We start from the raw sequence: 20,912 nt of genomic DNA on the forward strand, positions 1-20,912 counted from the left end.
GGAGCCCAGGATGGGGTAAAGCTTTTCAGTGTTTTAATGCTGTGACTCTTTTGTTGGATTCTGTAGATGAACCTGCACAGTTCAGCCTCAAGCAGCCTTGTTGCCACTCCTGTTCTGCTTTCTCTCCTGTCCCGTGTCTGATCTGTTTAGTGAATACCTACTTTGGGATTCAAAGGAGGGATTTGTAGGACCTATTGTAGGACCTACCTGCAATCTTGTCTCTCTTCTTCTTTGCAGAAAGGAATGGGTCTCCAGTTAAGCCTTTATAATTACTGTAATTCTTCATAGAAAAAGACAAAAAGGTCCCTATGGGACAAAATGCATTTTATATACTGTACGCTTTGTGTACATGTAAGGGAGTGAACATTGTACTTCCTGTCTTACCTTACATTTCCCATTCCTGTCATTTCTGTGCCAAAAAAGATGTCATCTTTTGCACTTGCCCGTTCTCTATTTCTGTGTACTCTCTGAGTAAGCTTTCTGCTTATATGCCCAACCATGAAACATGAATGAGTACAGGAATTGCATACATATGTACTATTCATTTCTCTTCTGTTAAAGAGCATTTACTGTTAACCATTTTTTGCCCTTCACTTAAGAAAAGACTGGGATATTGCATAGATTGACTGTTTCCAGTCTTAGTTTCTGTATGAAAGAGCTATGGAGTTCTTTCATCTCTCCTCATGGTTTTTCAAAGGAATATCTTATGCCCAGGAGCAGAGCAGATTCAGTTGCTTTGTGATGTCTGTTCCAGAACCAGGCCTCTTCCTTGATCCTTCATTTCAAACTATGTGATACTTGGGAACATGTAATAAAATACCTTGAAAATACTAGCTTATTATTCAAGAGAGAATATTTAATAGAAATATCTATTGTTGGGTTCTTGGAAGATGGATGGAGTATTAATAGTTGAATTACAGTGATTGAAGATTTCCAAGGAAGAAAGAAGATTTGGAAAATAAAAGGAAGTTCTAAACAAAAGAATATATTAGAAAAATAAATGTTTCAGTAGGGAGATGGCATCTTATTAGTGGAAAAACCAAAAAAAGAGTACTCATCTCTCAGTGTTTTTTATCCACTTTGGCCTCTTGAAGGATGTTGTTGATGTAACAACAGCATCAAAAGCATGCACTATGGATGCACTTACAACAAAAGTAACAGAAAAGGAACTCACTAGTATAGCAAAAGCCAGACTTTTACAGTAGCATTTTCATTAGTAGTTAAAATAAGCAAACAAAGAAAACCCCCCCGCACCTGAAACCTTTATTACTTGGGATTTGTGTCCTTGCCCTTGAGCAGAGCTGATTTATGTTTCAGTGACCATGAAAAAATAATTTCATGTACTTTCCGTGAGGAGTGTTTTTATTCAGTGCTAGAATGTCACGTCCTCAACCCTCAGTTTCCACAAACTGGAAATCATGTAATGACTACAAATAAAAGGTATTTCTGAAGTGCCAAAAGTATCTGGAAAACTGAGCCTTTCAGGTTTTTCAATGTACGTATTTAAGAAAACATAATTATGAGAAGATGATACCAGCTTTCTGATGAAATCTGTGTGCAACCACTCTGTGTTTCTATTTTCGGTGTTTCTATTTTCTAAAGCACTACTTACCAGCTGGAAAGAGGGGTATATAAGCACAGGCAGTGGTGATGTTACAAATGAGGTGCAGGAATCAAGCAAAACTTTGTCTTGTGGTACCACAAGGCAACAGGTGCAAGCCTCATGGAAGGATGAGTACTGCCTGGTACTACTGCCTGCTGCTGTAGTATTTGTGGTGATGAGACTTGCAACTGCTAGCTAGAAACCAGGGGCTGAGGGATAGCAACCATGACCTTGGTCTGTAGAGTTAAGGGTGGAATTTACCCTGCTTTCCCGTTACACAAATATTTCAGCTGAGTCAAGCTGAAAATTTCTATTGTGAATCTTTGTCTCCATCTAAGGTTTCACCTGCCTGTATTACTTGGCACTGTAGCTCTGATTTTTGCGAGATGATTGGCAAAGAACTAAAATTAAAAATACTGTGTTTTTCTTGCATTGTAGTTCTGTAATGGCTGATTTTTAAAATTGTTTTGTCTTCTCTCTTTCCCTTCCCCAAAAGAGCCTACTCCTTTCACGTTACTGCAGACGGTCAGATGCAGCCAGTTCCTTTCCCTCCTGATGCCCTCATCGGTCCAGGAATCCCTCGCCATGCCCGTCAGATCAACACCCTGAACCACGGGGAAGTTGTGTGTGCAGTTACCATCAGCAACCCCACGAGACACGTGTACACGGGTGGGAAGGGGTGTGTCAAGGTTTGGGACATCAGTCAGCCTGGCAACAAGAGCCCTGTCTCTCAGCTGGACTGCCTGGTAGGTGAACAGGAATGTATGCACAAGGGTAGCTGCTCCTCAGAGACTCAAAAAAAGTCCTTGTTAGGATTTTGTTCATATTAGAAGGAAATAGCAGATCTGTTTCCTGGTGTCCTTTTTTTTTTTCAATACATAACAGTGTTATGGAGAATAGTGCTGGTTTATTTAGTGATAATTATCACTAAGGGTCAAATAAAAGATTAGATCAGATTTCTGAATAGAATGTGTATGTCATGTTTTGAATAAAACACAGTATTTTTTCCCTTTCTAGTTATACTGATGACTTTTGTGCGTGAGTTTAAAAGGAATATAGCTTGTCTTATGCAGGGCTGCAGAGAACCTTCCTAGGTCTTTCACGCATGCAAGGAGCGAAAACCTCATTTCTGTAAGATGACAGCAGCCACATACTGGAATAATGTGACACAGTACCAAAGGTCACTTAAAGTTTTGCTATGATTTTTGTTCATGATCCACTAGTTATATATATAGAGTGGTTATTTTCACATGTGCAGGGTACAAAAGGGACTGGGTGCAATAGTATAGGTAGCTGAAAAGGTAACTTAAAAAAAGTAATGGCTCAATAAGAGATGCTTCTCACTAGAAGCAGCATAGAGGTCTGTGCAGTGTTAACTGAGAAGACAATGTTGTCAAGCACAGCAATATGTATTGTGAATGAAAATTCTAGCTTCAGTGTAGATCTAATTAAATGTGGTGGGGCTTTTTACCTTTTATCCTTTCTTTACTGCTATCATTTTGTAATTGCTGAGTAGTAATAGTGAAGTTGAATAGGTATTCTGTTCTGTGGCATGTATATCTGTCTGGATGAAGAGCCTTCATTTAAGTCGGGAAGCAGTAATGACTGATTAAGTCAACATTTTCACTTCCCTACTTCCTGCTCCTTTGCTGCAAATTAAAACAATATATCGTAGTAGGAATTCTGTTAACTAATTCTTGCAGTGTTTTTTTCTGTCTTGAGTTACAGATCTTTATCATCAATTTTGTAAAAAAACTGTTGCCAGTCAAGCAAGGCTGTAATAAGGAAAGGTAGAAAGGTGTTCTGTCACTAACTCCCCCACAGTACCTCTCAAATCAACAATAACATCAACAATAACATGAAGGAGAGATCAATATGTACAATAAGAATAATGTTGAACAACAAAGGACCAACATAAATACAGGACCAATACAGGAATCCTTAATCTTTCAACTTTAATACTGTGAATGAAAAATAGTATTTGAAAGAAAAATTCAAAAACCTGAAGCACATGAGACTAGAATGACATTTTCATATAGGGCTGTTAAATGCCAAATGAAAGGTCATTTGCTTTAATATTTCTATTGTTGGTACCTTCACTGATGGAGTACATTTGCAGAAAAGCAAGCTTACTTTGGCTCTATTTTTGCGTAATGAGATAGAAAACTTGCCATTTGTCACGTTTGAAAGAGAGTAGACTGTGGCAACAGGAGTCTGCAGTTTTAATTTCTGCAGCTGCAGTTTCTAATTAGTGATGAGAAGTAGGTGTTTCCAACCTTTTAAGATCTGCTGGCTCCTCTTCAGTGCTTTGGTAATGGAAAAAGTACCACACTGCTTGAAACTTTGATGCAGTCAGAATTATATTAGTGGTCATTACTGGCAGGCACATAACTGAGGTGATTTGTGTTGTACAGAACAGAGATAACTACATCCGCTCCTGTAAATTGCTGCCCGATGGATGCACCCTCATCGTTGGCGGGGAAGCCAGCACATTATCCATATGGGACCTGGCAGCTCCAACTCCTCGTATAAAAGCAGAGCTGACATCCTCAGCACCTGCCTGCTATGCTCTGGCTATCAGCCCCGACTCCAAGGTGTGCTTTTCCTGCTGCAGTGATGGGAACATTGCAGTGTGGGATCTGCATAACCAGACATTGGTCAGGTGAGTTGTTGTTTACAGAAAATTTTAATAGAAGTTACTCTTTGGACAGCTACATAAATATTTATCTCCCTAAATAGAGTTTATAACAGCAAAGTAAATAGTGTCTCTTATTCAGGGGAGTGGTTTACACCCAAGTCAGGCAGAAACTAGTTTTGGTAGTTTCAGCCTAGTCTCGGAAGATATCTTTTAGGGTTTGTCCATAACCTGCTGTAGTCAATGTAAAAGCTCCTGCAGGTCTCTATTATTTGGGATTGGTCTGCAGGTTTCTACAAGCAGCGTTCTTGCTGGTTTGTTACTGGTATGGACTGAGCATGCCTTCTAGGGAAGGTTTGAGGTTTGCTCTTTTCCTTTGTCTTAAGCCATGTTAAGTAGAAAAAGAGTATTTTCAATTCCTATTTAGCAAGGATAAGTAGTAAAATTAATCTTACGAAAGTGGTTGAAAGGGTGGATCCTCTCAGTTCTTTAGGAAAGCAGAGGGGCTTATTATAAGATAAATTTAGTTTAGGCTTATCAAAGTAGTGATGGCTTACAATATTTTGAGAAGAGTGAGTAATTTGGAAAGGTCATGATACCTTGAAAGCTCTGAACACAAAAACTAAAGCATATGCTTAGACCGCTGTGTTTCAGTTAAACTTCCTGTATATCCATAATTAGCTGAAAATGACATACAGAGAGTCATGTTAATGTGCATGTAAATTTTACTTTCTGTTAAACTTTAGGTCAATGAATACAATTTTAGTTACATAAAGTTTTCACTTTATCATGTGCATGCTTAGTGCCTGTAAGGTTGCACTGTGCAACATCTATACACATCTGTGAATGTCTTGCTTTTTAAATGTTTGCTGTATGTGTTCCCACCACTTGCACGCTGATCTTGCTGGTTGATAGCACATGGAATTTTGAGACCAGAGCTACTAAACAAAACATGCCGTGTGACCTTTCTGTGGCAGCTCTCGGTGATTCATACCCTTCCTTCACGAAGCTAGTTGTCTTTTCCCCACCCGCCCTCCACCTTTCACACTGAGGCACAGGACTTTGCTAAAGCTAATTGCTGATGAAAAATGCAGGAGCTTCAGAATGCTTTTGCCAAAGGATTAAGAAAAAGTTGAGATGACCTTCTGGTTGCTGAAAGCTGAGATTTGCTAATGAGAAGGTTATAAAACTGCTCCATTTAGATTTTTTTAATCTCCTGCCACAGAGAATGCAACTTTGTGACTCAGCAATGCTTGTGTTTAACTATCTGAATCTCTATCTGGATCCATTTCTATTAGTATATCTGCTTGTTATTTATCTTCTTGACTTGCAGCCAAAGAAAAATACAGAAGCTGTTTTCTGAAATTGGAGGTTTAATTGTCTGACTGCTTCAATTTTATCTGAGTTATCCTAAATGGTTTTTAACTGTAGTTACTGGGCTTTAATATTCTTACAAGTGGGTATGGGCTTTTTGGGGGTTTTGTTGTTGTGTTTTCTTTTTTCACAACTTGATAGGAAATATTTTACTTTATTCAGCTAGCTATGATGCAGATCATTTCTCTAGCACATGGAAAATGTTTTTTTAAATACTGGTATTTAATGCTCAGTGAGAGGCTGTTTCTTGCTCATCATCAGACACAGAACAGATAACACATGTACAGAGTCCAAAACTAACACCACAACATTGTTTACCTTGAGCTCTGGCAGGAAATCATTATTCAATCTGGTTTGTTTTATCAGGCAATTCCAGGGCCACACAGATGGAGCCAGCTGTATTGACATTTCTAATGATGGTACCAAGCTCTGGACAGGGGGTTTGGATAACACTGTCAGATCCTGGGACTTGCGAGAAGGGAGACAGCTACAACAGCACGACTTCACATCACAGGTAACTGGATTTTCCTACAGCTTGTGGCAATATGTGGGGTGGGAAGGAAACCCATAGGATCAAAGGTAAGACTGAGCCCAGTAGAACTAGCAGATTACTCCCTCGCTTCCTTTTGGCTGCACTCAACACAATATTTTGAAGCTTTTTTATGTGCTTAGATTACAGAAGAAAATGATAGACTGACGCTACTCTTTCCCTATTTTTCTAAGTTAATATGTAAAAATCGGTTATTTAGTTACTTGAATTTTGAACTGCACTTTTAATATTGAACTATGTAAATTTAACCTTATCTCTCTCACTCTCTCTTCCCCACCCCCCTTTCCCACATAATTTTAACTGCAGAAAAAATTATCCCTAGGAAAATAATTAAAAGGTGTAAATATGATATAATTTTCAGATATTTTCCCTTGGTTATTGTCCTACTGGTGAATGGCTAGCTGTGGGAATGGAGAGCAGCAATGTCGAAGTGCTACATGTAAATAAACCAGACAAGTATCAACTGCACCTTCATGAGAGCTGTGTATTGTCACTCAAGTTTGCTTACTGTGGTAAGTTGCCCTGAACATAGAACTGGAGGTCAGGGCACTTAATTCATGTTTTGCTGATTAGTTATTTCATAGTCATTAGTTATTACATCTCAGTTTCTTAAGTAATGCATAAATAGCTCTGCTCTATGAATTCAAATGCACTTATCTACAAACAGCCATCTGTTTGTCTAGAGGCTGCTGTGAGGATTGATTCATGTGTAAAAAGCTATTTCTGTTGTGAAGTTTAGGGATTTCCTAGTATGTAACACACTGCAAACGTGCTGAGCATCCACACTGATTGTAACCGAAAGTACTGTGTCGATTTGTAGTAAGAGCTTTTATAAGGGCAATTAGTTAACAGATTTCATTGATGTGAATTGAAAACCCAAAATTTTGTCACATGTCTCTTTCATGTTTCTGTAATCCTTCTGGTTTATATTCTAGGTAAATGGTTTGTGAGTACTGGGAAAGATAACCTTCTTAATGCATGGAGAACTCCATATGGAGCCAGTATCTTCCAGGTGAGGATGATGTTGCTTTTAATTAAAAAAAAAAAAAAAAAAACAAACAAAAAAACATGCAGAGTTCCAGGAATGGATTCAGTTATCTTCACATATGTGATCTACCTAAAATGAGATGATGGAATAAGGGTACACAGACTTTTTTTTAATCATGTAATATATTTCTATTTTTCTTCTAGTCCAAAGAATCTTCATCAGTGCTTAGCTGTGACATCTCTGTGGATGATAAGTACATAGTCACTGGCTCTGGAGACAAAAAAGCTACAGTCTATGAAGTTATCTACTGAAAAATATGATGGGGATATTCTTTTAGAGGTTGAACTGGGCCAAAATTGTTTGTAGAAGTAGAAAGGTTTTGAATTTTTGAAAGGAACAAAAGTGTTGAGGTTCCAGACCTTGCCATGAAACTACTCCGATTTTTCAAAATAGAAGGCAACGTCCAGCAACTAAGTATTGACTACGTGGACCAGATGGAACACAGAGGCAAGATGGACAAATGTAGCCTAGGTTTTTGACATAATTTTTAAAAGCCAAGTCTACTGAAGAACGTTGGAGCCTTTTATTTTTTTCTTTGTGTGACCTCATGCAATTTTTTCTCATTGCCTGAATATGGGGGATAAATACCTTTCTGTTCCTTGCAGTTCAAGTTGCATTCTGTCCTGGGTAGAGCAGCAGTGTCTCAGATGAACTTGTTTCCTGGTTTTGCATCTTGTGATATGTTTTTGTATTTTTGTTGAAGGTCAAACATTTGTATAAATTGTAAATATATTTAGTTTACTACAGTAAAGGCTTTAGTACCAACAACCAGTCTTCCCCCTTGCCCCCTCCCTGCTTGCCCTGCTTATTTAAAATTAAAAACCTTTTGGGGATATAAGTACCTTTTTAGAAGCAAGAGCAAACACTATGTATAGTTTGAAAATGGTGTCTTATTCTTTATAACTGTTCTTAGATTCCTTTATCATACTTCAAAGTAGTTGATTTGACATACTAGGATATCAAGTCCAGTAGATATTGTCTTGTTCTACAGAAAACTTAAAGGCAGTTTTGTACTAATTATAGTGTAAATATAAAAATTGAACATTTCATAAAGCTGTGCAGTTTATTCTGATGTCCCATATATATGTTCTTTGGCAGATACAGTAATATGTGCCTGATCATAATACATTTGGTCATTTCTCTAGAAGAGGAGTGACTTCCCTGTCCTTTTTTCCCCCCAGCTGAACAGAATTCATGTGAGACTACATTTCAACTAAGTACATCAGAGCCTCTATTTGTTATATGAGGATGTCTGTGATTAGAGAAGTTGCATCCTTCATGCGTTACAGAGAAGTGGTAGTTAATGACCATTTCCTTTTTAAAGTCTTGTCTATACTTAGATACTCAGGTAAATTTAACTAAATTACCAAAAGTGTGAGTTTACAGGGGATTGCTTAAAGATGTTAAATACTTGCAGGGTTGCAAGTGAAGTGAATTAACCTAAACTAAGTTAAAATCGCTTCTTAATTTCTTGTGCGAATATTGACAAAGGAATATTTTGATTTTTAACTAATCCACTCTACAAATTAATTAGAATTAATTTTCCTGAGTGTCCCATGTTATGCAGGCCTGTAGGCTCTATGTATTCATGCTGAGCAATCAGTGAGTCCTTTCCATTGTTGCATCACTGTGCGACATCTGTGAAGAGCCATGATAAGCAGCCAGTTACCAAAGCTATGCATCTTCAAGTTTTCTTGGTGTACTCAAGAGCAGTGGATGAGGACAGAATGTGTTCACTTTATTTAACTATTATTTTTTCAGTCTAATGTGTTCTACCACTGTGTGCTAGACAACAAACTTTGCTGTTGCACTGGTGGGAGCCATATATTTCCTACATTCTGTAATTTGTTTATAATTTCTGTTGCTAATGGAGAGTACAGATGAACAGAAGGATATCTTTAAACAGTTAATTTAGATTACACAAACCGGCAGACAGAAGAAGAGCTGCTTTCTCATTTTGCTAGCATTTGACAATGGCCTATGTCCCTGCTCTTTCAAAGACATGTAGCTAGGAAGAAACAAGCTTGACTGACAGATGTGTTGATTGGATAAAGAATTTTTCATCTGGGGGCAAATTTTATCTAAGTTTCTAGTCTGAAGAGACACAGGTTTTCTTTTTGATCTACATGACCATTCTATTGAAACCAAATTATAGCATCTAAAACTGTAATAGCCTTAATGTATTAACATTCCATCCAGAATGTAAAATATTACCCATTCAGGATAATCCTGTCTCCTAGAAATTTAAAATTAGCATTGTATCGATATGTATCCATATATTTCTTTGTTGATTGCTTAGTTGTTAATTTGTATCTGTATGAAAATGACAGACAAGTTTAGATGCTGGTCATGTTGCTTTCAGACATGGTGGGGCAAAAAGCAGAATCATCAGGCTTTTCAGAAATTAACTGTATTTGCTACGCTGAAATACTGGGAAGTGCTATGCCATTTTAAAAGGAAAAGTTTTAAAACAAGAGTATTTACAAGATTACTTGATTTTTACACTTTTCATATTGAAATTTCTCTGAACATCTGGTTCTGGCAGTGATCATTGACTTTAGCAGCTCTGGCAAATTGCTTTAATTAGAATCTTTCGGATTTTTGCCAAACTGCTGTCACCTTAGCTTTTACTTTATAGGTATCCTTTTGCTGTTCTCTGAGGTCAACATCAGAGGAGCCAAGAATGCAAGTATTCTTATGCATCTCTATCAATTAAAAAAGACCCCACAAGTGTAATTGGTCTGCTATATGTTGTGGCATAGGGCTTGCTGGCAACATCACACTTGTCAATCAGGAGGTTCAAAATCATAGTGTCAGGATAATCATAAAATACCTTGTTTTCTTGGCTTCTAGAATGTACAGTGTGTCAGAGCAGTTATGGAATAAGAAATTTATGTACATGAATTTAATCATATTTGTAACATGTATTTCTTGATTGTAATTAAGAAATTAATTCCTTTTTTTCCCCCATCATAAGCCTTGGGTCTGAAAATTAGTGGATACATCTGAAAGCTTCTGGATGCATCATCCATACTTGTGGATGAATAGCTCTCTCCATTTGTTGTTTCAGATTTCACTTAATGTTTATAAAATTGTGAGCCTTTTCATTTGTCAGAGAGTAAAGCATATTCTACTTGCAGATGTAATTTTTAATGAAAAGATAGATTTGCTGAACTTCTAGCATATCTGTCTACGCAATCACCTAAAAGATGTAAAACTTGTGAAGCTTAAAACTTCTGTAAGTTCTTGTAGCCCTGTGTAAAATAGTGGGTGGAAATAATTGCTCATTGAATGAAGAAACAGTCTAACCAAGATCAGCAGTAACAGAAAAGGCACTGGGGAAACCATGTGGGGAAGAGAAGTGCACCAGTAACTATTGTATAGGTAATTCCTTTTTTTTGTGGGGGGTCAACCTAAATACAGTCCTAAAAGATTCCTTTGGTTAGCGCCTTTTGGGACAGTCTTTGTGTGCTGGGTGGCCTTCAGTATTCAGAGATGTCTCAATGGCACTCTGGCAAATGCCAGTTCTGGATAGAAGCAGGGAGTCCTTACAAAAGACATTTTGGATGTCAGTGCAAACAATAACTGATGAAGAGGGGATTTGTGGTAATACCAATTCAACTGAACAAAATCCTTTGTCAGCTTTAATATGTATATTTTGTATATGTGCACTTGGTATAACCCTTCATAAATCAATTGCGCAGAAAGTCATGATATCATTCCACACAATGTATTTGTCAGTGTGTCAGATTTTCTTTTTGATTATAAATCCAAGCAATGGTAGTTCCCCATGTTAGCCTACATGCTACTGGTGTCTTGAGAGAGAATTTTCATCTACATTAATTCCTTCTAACTCATTTGGCATTTCAAAGGCCTTTGTTCTTTTAAAGGAAAGAGAGACCACTAAATGAACATCATTTTCACAGACTGTTAAAACAAGTGTAATTTTTTAATGTAAACATCAATGTAGAATCTATGTATGAATGATTGACCATAATTTTTGGGTCACATTTTTGCATTGGTGATGCAAGTAGAATTTCAGAAGCTTCTAAGTTACTCAAGTAGCTTTAACTCAGATTGACAAACTGATTTTTTGTTTAGTGTTTAATTCCTGATAAAGTTTTTTGTTTGTTTGTAATTTTGTGGAATGGCTGGCCCACTTAGGATCCCATGGGATTATGTAGTCTAGTTAAAATAGTCTTTCATATTTTCTATTATATTGGTGCAATTTTGAGTTGATGGGGAAATTCCACCATTCTATTAATTAAGAAAGGTGGATTTTGAAGTTTTTTGGCTAAGGAGGAGTACAGACTTCTGACTTCACACTACTGATAAAGTGTTTACTCCTTAAATCACTTCACTGGATAATGTGGACTGACTCCAACTCTGCTGTCTCTTTGAAGGATTTTGGTTTTCTCTTACCACAAGCACACAGAAAGAATTTGAGAATGTAGGTTCATGTAAGACTCCAGCCAATTCATTCTATCTGGCCAGACAGACATACTTCATTACATAATGGGGAAGGTGAAGTAACTCAGAGTTAAACCTGACAAACACCAGAATGCAGGTGAGTTATGGCACAGAAATTCATGGACAGAACCACTTCAGTTAAAAAAGCCCTCCAAGATGATCTAGTCCAACCTCTGACTGAACATAATGTGTAAACTAAACCATAGCATTGTGTGCTGCATCCAGTCATTTCTTGAATACCTCTGGGATGGATGACTCTACCACCTCCCTGGGCAGCCTGCTCCAATGCTTGACAACTTCATCCATGAGAAAATTCTTCCTGAAGTCCAACCTGAACCTCCCCTGGCTCAGCTTGAAGCTGTGTCCTCTTGTCCTGTGGCTGAGAGGAGAGACCAAGTGACACCCAACATGCTACAACTTCATTTCAGAGAGCTGTAGAGTGATGAAGTCTCTCCTGAGCCTTTTCTCCAGTCTAAACAATCCCAGCTCCCTAAGCCACTCCTTAAAAGACTTGTGCTCCAGAGCCTTCACCAGTTTCTTTGCCCTTCTCTGAATACACCTCCATGTCATTGTCGTGAGTGGCCTAAAACAGAACACGGGATTTGAGGTGAAGCCCTTCCAGGGACAGGGAAAATCCCAGCCCTAGTCTTGCTAGCCACACTATTGCTGATACAAACGAGGACACCATTAGTCACCTTGGACACCTAGTCACACTGCAGGACAAGGGGAAATGAGAACATAGAAGCACATAATTTTAGGTGTAATCTAACATGCAATCTACGCAATTCACCTAGAATGAGATTTCAGTCAGAGAGTTCACTGACATCTGTTTCTCTGTAAAGTTCAAATATTTCTGCAGTTATTCAAGGACCCTTCAGTTGTGTGTTTGAACTGGAAGTGGACATTTCTTTGATGTCCATAAACAGCTACTCATCTCATCCTAAGAGGGAAAGAGAATTAACTCACAGCCAGTTCTCAAAATTTACCATTACCTTTTATTTCTGTAGCTCAAGATCTGCTTCCAAGCACTTGATAATCCCATTTTCAGCAACATGCTCCCAAATGTCCCACTGCAACTTAAGTGCTTAGTGCTGTGTGGTAGATTTTGCTAGGGAAATCAGACATGTGAGAACTGGGTGCTTGAAAAATCTGTCCTATGGGTCTATCTTACTGACATTTCTGAGAAATTTACCCAGGATTTCTGCTTAGCTATAGGAGAGCTCAAACACTCACTGAAACATTTTCTAAATCAGTGAAAAGTGTGTTTTGAACATATATAAGCACATGGGTGGGCTTGGGGTTTTTTTTGTTTGGTTTGTGGTTTTCACTATTTTCTGTTGATTGATTTTTTTTTTTTCTTCTGACATTACTTTAAAAAGTATGAATTGAATATAACAAGAAAACATGAAGGGAAATCAGAAGAATGAATAATAGTCTTCAGAGGGCAGAATGTTGTTGAAGATGCAAGAACTTACTGCTTCTATGGTACATTAATTCTTGGGAGAGCTGGATTTCTATTTCCTTGAGGCTAAAAGTGCTGCTCAGAAAACTGAATACCAAAAAATGTCTGTTGTGGGGACAAATGCTAGTTATCATTTTTAAATCTGAGCAGGGTTTTCTGTGGGGTTTGGGGGTTTGCCCCCCCTCCCCCTTATATTTCTTAGATCTGGGGATCTGGGTCTCACAGTTCCCTCTGAGAAGCTGAACAACAGTCCATGTTCTTTCTGGCTCTATGCTCTACTATGCATTAGTAAGAATTTAGTTGCCTGTTAATGATATACAGTATACAGGAAAATCTGAATATTTTAGTGGATAGCTGCATAATTATATTGGGCAGTGTCAGCTGTAATGATTTCCCTTACTAAAGCAAGCACTCAGATATAGGATAGCTACATTATTCTATACTCATACTTTCATTGTTTATGAATTCCTGGTTTGGTATAGTTGACTCTTCATAGAAAAAATTCTGTGATGGCTTCTGAGGTAAAACATAGACTTATGAGATTTTTCCTGTCCTATAATTTCACATGTGATTTTGCCCATATTTTTAAGGTTATGTTGATTTATAGAAGAGATGCTGCAAGGAACTCAACATTTCTATTGTGTACAGCTTGGCAAGGATTGCCTTTGCTATATTCACAGCAAAGGTATCTCTCAAACCCTGTTTCAAAACCCTGTTTTCTGCCAAAAATGAGTTTGAGGTGAAATAACACATAGTCTGGAGACTAAGCAATCAAACATTCTGTTATCATTATCCCTTTTGTATACTCTGTCATTAACATAGAAAATGGAGATGATAGCCTGTAACTGCAAACAATAAATGCTGTTTTTCCTTTGAGCACTGATTTTAATGGCAGTTTAAAAAAGTTAACAAGCAGAATGAAGGGGTCATAAATGAAAGTTAACCCACAGCAGTTGGAAACTGAGAAATCCTTGTTACTTTCCTGGTAGTGAGCCTAATTTGTTTAAAATAAAATCCATCTGCTCATTTCACAGTCTTTGTCACACTTCCTTCAGCGATCCACAGTGGATTACCCCCTTACTTTAAAACCTGTCTGCAATTATGATAAGCTAATAACTCTTATTTTGTGGTTTGCTGTAGCAAAAAGTTTTGCAAACCAGTGAAGATGCCCTTTATTCTTAAAACATAATCAGCTATTGGGGTTTTTCTGCAGTTGGAAATGATTTTTTTAAAATTGGATTTCAAATAAATATACAATCTAATGGTTTTGCAAATTCAAAATATTTTCTATTTGTTGATGAATCAGCCAAACACTGCTGTTAAGTATGTAAATGTTCTTAATGTCAGCCTGGTTTTTGCTTAGCATGCCATGCATGCAACAAAACTTTGGAGTGATTCAACTTTTGTGGCCACATTAAATTTACTTACTGGAATAAGTTTCCTTTTTCATACAGAAATCAGTTTACTACCATGCTCCTTTGTGTTTCCTCCTGGATACACATTAGATCTCTAGAGATGTTTTAATGAGTTATACATACATAATGCTTCTAATTTTTGTCTTTCTGATTGTTAGATATGTGAGATGTGTATTTCTGACAGCAGTTGAGTGAATATTCACAAATATATGATATAATTGAATTTTTGAATGTGTACTTCAAGAAATTTATAGACTTGTATAGATAAATCATTGATTTTCATTTGTCAAATTCAAGATTTTCAAGTCCTGATACTCTTGTATTTTTATCAGTGAATCTGTTAAAGGAAATACTTCTGGATTTTGAATGGTTTTCATTGCTTTTTTAATTTGTTTATGTAGATACTCTTCTTTGTTGAGTACAAGTTATTGACCTGGTATTCTATTTATAATTCTTCCTGGTTCTTCAGTATCTTATCTAGCTGTAACTTATTAAAAACCACAAATATGAAATGGGGATATTAATGACAAGTGGTTTAAATGTGAGAGTTTCAAAATGCATGTTAGAATATTTCAACACTTTGTTCACTGTAATTTTACATTTTTTCATTACTTAAGTAATTAAAAAAAATCCTTAGGGTTGAATTATAGTAAAATTTTATACATCTCAGTACTAATTTTGTCTCCCAGTGGACAGCAATAATTTAGATCGGATTGTTTTTACTCTACCTAATTTATTCTTGGGCAGGGGGGAAGGGGAAAAATATTAACCTTGCAAATTTTGCTAATTATAATAATTCCATTGCTATTGTTAATTGTTTTTAATAACCTCCATGCCTTCAGAAATTTATTCTTCTATATTTTGAAGAAAACATACAGATATACAGGGTTCTGTAATAGAATGTGTTTACAGTATTTATCCCCTGGGTTAGCTATAACAGTAAGGGGAAGTACAGTAACAGATACCACTTGCAATAGTTGCTAGTGCAATGTGCCTTTGAATCAGTTTCTTTAATTATTAAATTTTCTTGTAATCTTAGGTGAGGTGAGCACCTAAGATTACAATCTTTTAAATCTGTTTCATTTCTATCAAAGTGGATATGACAATACATTCTTAGAGCTTTACTAGTCTTACTTAAATTTAAATCTGGACGGTAAATGTATGGATGGTTTTGAACTGATTTGACTGTTCAGGTTAACTTCTTAGGTTTCAAAACCTGCTAGAGTAGAGGGAGAAATTGCCAGTTATATTTGGGGGTTTTTTATTGCTTTCATTTTGTACTATATATATATATATATCAGTGGGACTTTCTTACCACTGTAGGTGTGCTCAGTTTTAATGTTGCCATAGTTTGCTCCATCTGTTTCCTTTGAATTTAGCTTAAAAATTAATCCCTTTCCATAGGTGTCTGCTTTGAACCTTAACAAATATAAAAATAATCAAAATATCACTATTTGATAGAGAGCCTGTTTATTTCTCTGTTTCTGATGTGGATATTGTTTAGCAAGGCCTGTCTAGTTAAAAGGCAGTTAAAATAGTAATCACACATGATCTGTGTCTAACTGTCATTTGTGGAAAAAGTGCTACAAAGTGATATGTGGTGGTAACAACTCGGAAGGAAAAGAATATGAAATTCAGATAGCAGCTTGAACAATTTACTGTTAGCATGGGGCCCAATAACACTACAAAGCTATAAACTCTGTCTTTCTAGATTGCCCAGTTAGGTGGCAGAGATGCAATTTGTCTTTTGTGAAGCCGCCTGCTGCTAGCTAGCTCCATCTCCTGTCACAGCCTATTAGCTCCCCAAGAAAATTGGTGGGAAATTGCCTGCAGATTGTAGGAAATTGCATCTCCAGACCTGGGAAAAAATGTAGGATAGCACAACACTGATCCTCCCAGAGCAGCTATTAATACAGCAAAAGCTGACCTTTGGCATGGCGTGAAACGACTTTGCTGAATAAAGACTGTATTATGTGTGGTTGAAGGAGGGAAGGAATTATTATCCGAGCTATGCTTGTAGTCAGCCTGTTCCAGGAAGCTTAAGTATGAGCAGCAGGTTCTGCTGCCTCTCATTCCCATTGGAAGGTGGAAGAGGACATTTTGCAGCCTTATACACAAATTTCATTGTACAGATGGGCAAAAAACACATTATGTATTTAAATTATGTTAGTACATATCAAATTCAAAGGTTTAGTGACAAAGCTGAAAGGTAATTTATGAAGCTAATTGCAAAAATATTAATAGGTATCTCTGCTCAGGTCTTGGTCAGACTAGGAACAATTTTTTGGCTATTTAATTCTATTTGTATATACATAATATACATTTGATTTTGGAGCAGTTACAATGAAAAGGAACTGATTTGTTCTGTAACTGTGAACTGTAAAAAGCCATGGAATACACATTACTTATCACAGATTTTAGCATTAAATTCCTTGCTGCTAGGAAGCTCACTTCTGTTATGTTTAAACCAATTCCCATGTGTTCTTTATGGTGTAATATACAATGAGTTTCATCCTCTGTCATTTCTACTACAGCTACCTTTCTAATTTTGTACTTTACCTCAGTTTTATAGGGCCTTTCAATAAAAGACTCAACTTTTCTGTGAATTCTGAGAGAAGGGGTATGTACAGTTAGGTTTTTTTGCAACATAATAATAAATGTCAGTATTTTCTTTGAGCTTGCAATTGTACTTAGTTGATTCAAAGCCTCCTGAGGAAGATGTGGTTGTGAATCAGAATGGTGTATTGATCAGAAGCGAATATGAGGAGGGTGGCAGCAGCAGGGAAAAAATCATTTTGCAATCAAGAGCATTGCTGTTTTCAAATTCAGACGAGATCTCTTGGTAACTGGCAGCTGCCCAGGGATCTAAGTGAAACCAGTGGGTTCATTTCCTGTTGTATTAGTGTCCACTGTTGTAAATGAGCTAGCAGGGCTTACAAACACTCACACTGCTGATTAGAGAAAATTAGTGGCCTGCCTTATGGAGCTGAGGCAGAGGCAGCAGGGTAAAAAAGGTATTGCACATAGTTCAAAGCACAGCTGAAGGGGATCAAGAGAACTTCATGTCATGGGGCTCTCTGGACTGCTGTTTTGAATTCTTATGATCATGAATGCACACATATGTCAGTCTGAAATGCTAATTTGTTGAGACATTGATTTTCTAAATTAGTTATAGCACCTTTTATGGAAGTTATGCAGTTTAGTGCTGTGTGTCTTTTCTTGTAAAACACAAATACAGAAACAGAAGAGCTGTGGTGCTTGAGCCTTTATTCTGTATTTACAATAGCTGTTCATCTTCCAAGGTATTACATATTAATTGCATTCTCAAAATAAACCTTGCCATTTAGTAACAAACTGGGTTTTTTGTATAGTTCAATACATATATTGGATGAGCAAAGAACATTTCAAGGACACAGAAAATCTTCCCTGGCTAATCACTGAACTTGCCTTTTCTTGTAACAAGCAGACAAAATAAATTGGGTGATACAGTATTCAGGATTTCATTTCTTCTGGCTGATGGCACTATGCACACTGTTACCTGCATGCATACTCTGAGGCCAAGCATGCTATTCTACACAGAGCAAAGGGAACTAATCATTCTGTATGAAAGGCAGAAGCTTTCTTTCCATAAATTCAAAGCTGCAAGCTCTTACTTTCCTATGGAAAGAACCAAAATGAGACTGGGCTGTGAGGAATTTGGAGCGCACCAAAAGCCGCTCTGGACACTTGGTTGGTATAAAAGAGGACTGGCAGAGGGGAAAAACCAGCTCCTGACAAACCAGTTCTTGGCCAACACTTAATGACTGGAAAAGATGTGCAAACCATAAATAGCACCCTTTATCCTGTAACAGTTGATGAGCTCCAGCAAAAGACAGCACACTAAACTTAGTTCAAAGAGAGTTTGTTGCCAGTCTAAGTTCTGATCAGTCCAACTTTTGTCAGACCGTGTTTTTCAGAATGCATTATTACAACCAATAACACATCAGAAAAACAAAATCCAAGTTCTTTAATTAGTCTGATTTTACTTTTTAAATTATGCCTTCCTACATAATGCTTCTCACTTGCTACAGCATGGAAATGTAGCTTTTTCTTAACCATCTCTGTTCAAATTTCCAATATTCCAAGTGCAGAACCATGAAATGGTCCTAATTTACTGCTGTATGCTGGTGAACATTTTTTTTCTTTTTTTGCTAGTGTCATTTTTTCCTCGCCTCAGCAGAAATTTTTACCTGTTTGTTTTTCAACTTTTCATTGTACCAAGACATCATATTCATGGTTATTCATTGAAACAATTCAGATTTTTTTTCAAGTTCTTTATCAATGGCATTTATTGGGTATTTAATTTTTATGAAAAAATTGAATATTCCTGAACTCTGTGATAGTATCCTTTCTCCTGCACCACACCTTTCTGATACTCTAGCTGAAAGTAAACCAAGTCCCTACCATTTTCTCTGAAGAATCTGACACTGTGAAAAAAAATCCAAAATTGCTTGGTCCATTTAGCAAAAAAGCTTTTATTTCTTTGAACTCTCCCAACATTTTTATTTTATATTCTGTCAAAGATTAAATTTTCTGCTATAAAAAGGCACTAAGAAAGCATATAGCATAACTACAGCCCTTCTAAAGGCTTTTCATGCTGGGATGGTGTGGGGGTAGTTGAAATAGGGTGGAGGCAATGAAGATGAAGAGCAAAGCCCCCCTTTTGAATCAACTGGACCATAAGCTGGGAGATACCAGTGGCCTCCAAGATAGAGCTAGCAAAGGTTTGGAGGAGCAGAGGTGCCATGTTCTGGTGGACCCCTCATAAAGTTGGTCACAGAGAAATGTAAACAACAGTGTGCATGCAGAGTGGAATCTGTATTTTGGCCTCAGTTTTGCTCAGGCAGCCCCAGTGCTGTTAGAGATAGGGCTGGGGCTGAAATGCTGGGCAAGAAGCTGAGGAATCGGGCGGCGCTGGAGAGGAACCAATGGTTGAGGACCTCTGGGAGAAGGGCTGCTGGGAGAAAAAAGGGAGGAGACTGTCAGCAGTGGGAAATTGGGATAAAAAGACTGTGCATAAATCTCTTGGATGAGGATAAGCCCCAAAATGTCTAAATAAATAATTTACAGTCCCATCATCAAGAATTTTGGGGGGTCTGGGCTTGTCCTAGATGATCCAGGGACAAGTGAAGAAAAAACCCAGGAGTGAAGGGGTTTGTGCGGTGACACCGTCTTTGGTTGGTCATGGCAACTTCCACCTGGGGCATGTCCACTAATTTAATTGTGAACTTCTCATCTCCCTCACCTCCCTGCTGCAAGCTGCTGTGCAGTAGATTTGAAGCACCTCAGGGGAAGGAATTGCACACCCTGGCTCTGCTGCATTTCTCCAGCCAGGGCAAAGGCCTTTATCTGGGCCTTGTTTACTGGAAAAGAAGGTAACTGTGGACTGGATTGGAAAAGAAAATTGTTCTTCTGCCAGCAGGGAAAACTTCCATTAACAGAAGAAATGGAGATACATTAGAAATAGCACACTTGAGCAGCAATGAAGATGCAACATCAAAAAGGTAAGCCAAGACTTTTTACTTGATTAAAGATATTCAGGTGGATTATTATGTTTGCATTTAACCAAGTACGGGAAAGCTGGAACACACTATTGGTTTTCTTAGTACCCTCAGGAAAGAAGGCAGTGGAAGAGCAAATAATCAAGCAAATGTTTGTCTGTGTGTTTGATAAGTTCCTGAGGAATGGTCTTATCCGACCAGGTACTGGCTACCAACCGGGTTAAAGTATAGTGTGCTTTTGGCAGAGATTTCAGCATTCTTGGTTGAGACAGCTTGCTTGCAATTGTTCTAATTAAAACAAGCTGTAGGTAAGTACCATCAGAGGTCCTCTCTGTTACCAGGAAAGCATCTTACTTGTAAGGAATTTCACCTTCCTGTTCAGGAGCACAGTATCCAAAAAAGACTGAAAACACCCAGCACAAGTATGTTGATTATTAACTCTTGATCAGTCAAGCTGGAGACTGTAAAACCTGGATATATACAGTGAGAAACAGATCAGGTATTTGCCGAGATGAAGGCTCTGCCTTTTTTAGCATGACATAACTATAGTATGACATTACAAGCTCCTGTTTTGATGTAATACAGGCCCATGTCACCAGGTGCTGAACATTGTATGCCATTTACCTCCAAGAATAAAAAAAAAATCCTTTGGTAATCTTACTGAAAATTCTTTACTCTTTAATTTTTTGAAGTCTGGCAAATACTACAGAAAACCACAGGTATTGTTCAAAATTATTGTAGCTTTTCTAGATCTGCTACCATAGAAATCCTTGAAAGTGGGTTTTATATTTATGTGAGTTGTTATGCTCATGTGT

At 37.5% G+C, this 20,912-nt stretch overlaps 1 protein-coding gene across 3 annotated transcripts in view; it reads left to right on the forward strand.

Annotated features, from left to right (window-relative positions):
• The window catches only part of LOC129132510 (transducin-like enhancer protein 1), an 80,217-nt gene extending 62,306 nt beyond the window's left edge, over positions 1–17,911 (forward strand). For all 3 annotated transcript variants that reach the window (XM_054651701.2, XM_054651702.2, XM_077171225.1), the window contains exons 15-20: positions 2,100–2,349; positions 4,018–4,265; positions 5,979–6,126; positions 6,524–6,674; positions 7,098–7,174; positions 7,354–17,911. In XM_054651701.2, the coding sequence (XP_054507676.1) occupies positions 2,100–2,349; positions 4,018–4,265; positions 5,979–6,126; positions 6,524–6,674; positions 7,098–7,174; positions 7,354–7,461 (982 nt within the window). In that variant the 3' untranslated portion in view covers positions 7,462–17,911. The remainder of the gene's footprint in view (positions 1–2,099; positions 2,350–4,017; positions 4,266–5,978; positions 6,127–6,523; positions 6,675–7,097; positions 7,175–7,353) is intronic.
• Positions 17,912–20,912: the final 3,001 nt, after the last annotated feature.

This window comes from Agelaius phoeniceus, chromosome Z (assembly GCF_051311805.1).
Source record: "Agelaius phoeniceus isolate bAgePho1 chromosome Z, bAgePho1.hap1, whole genome shotgun sequence".
Taxonomy (NCBI): domain Eukaryota; kingdom Metazoa; phylum Chordata; class Aves; order Passeriformes; family Icteridae; genus Agelaius; species Agelaius phoeniceus.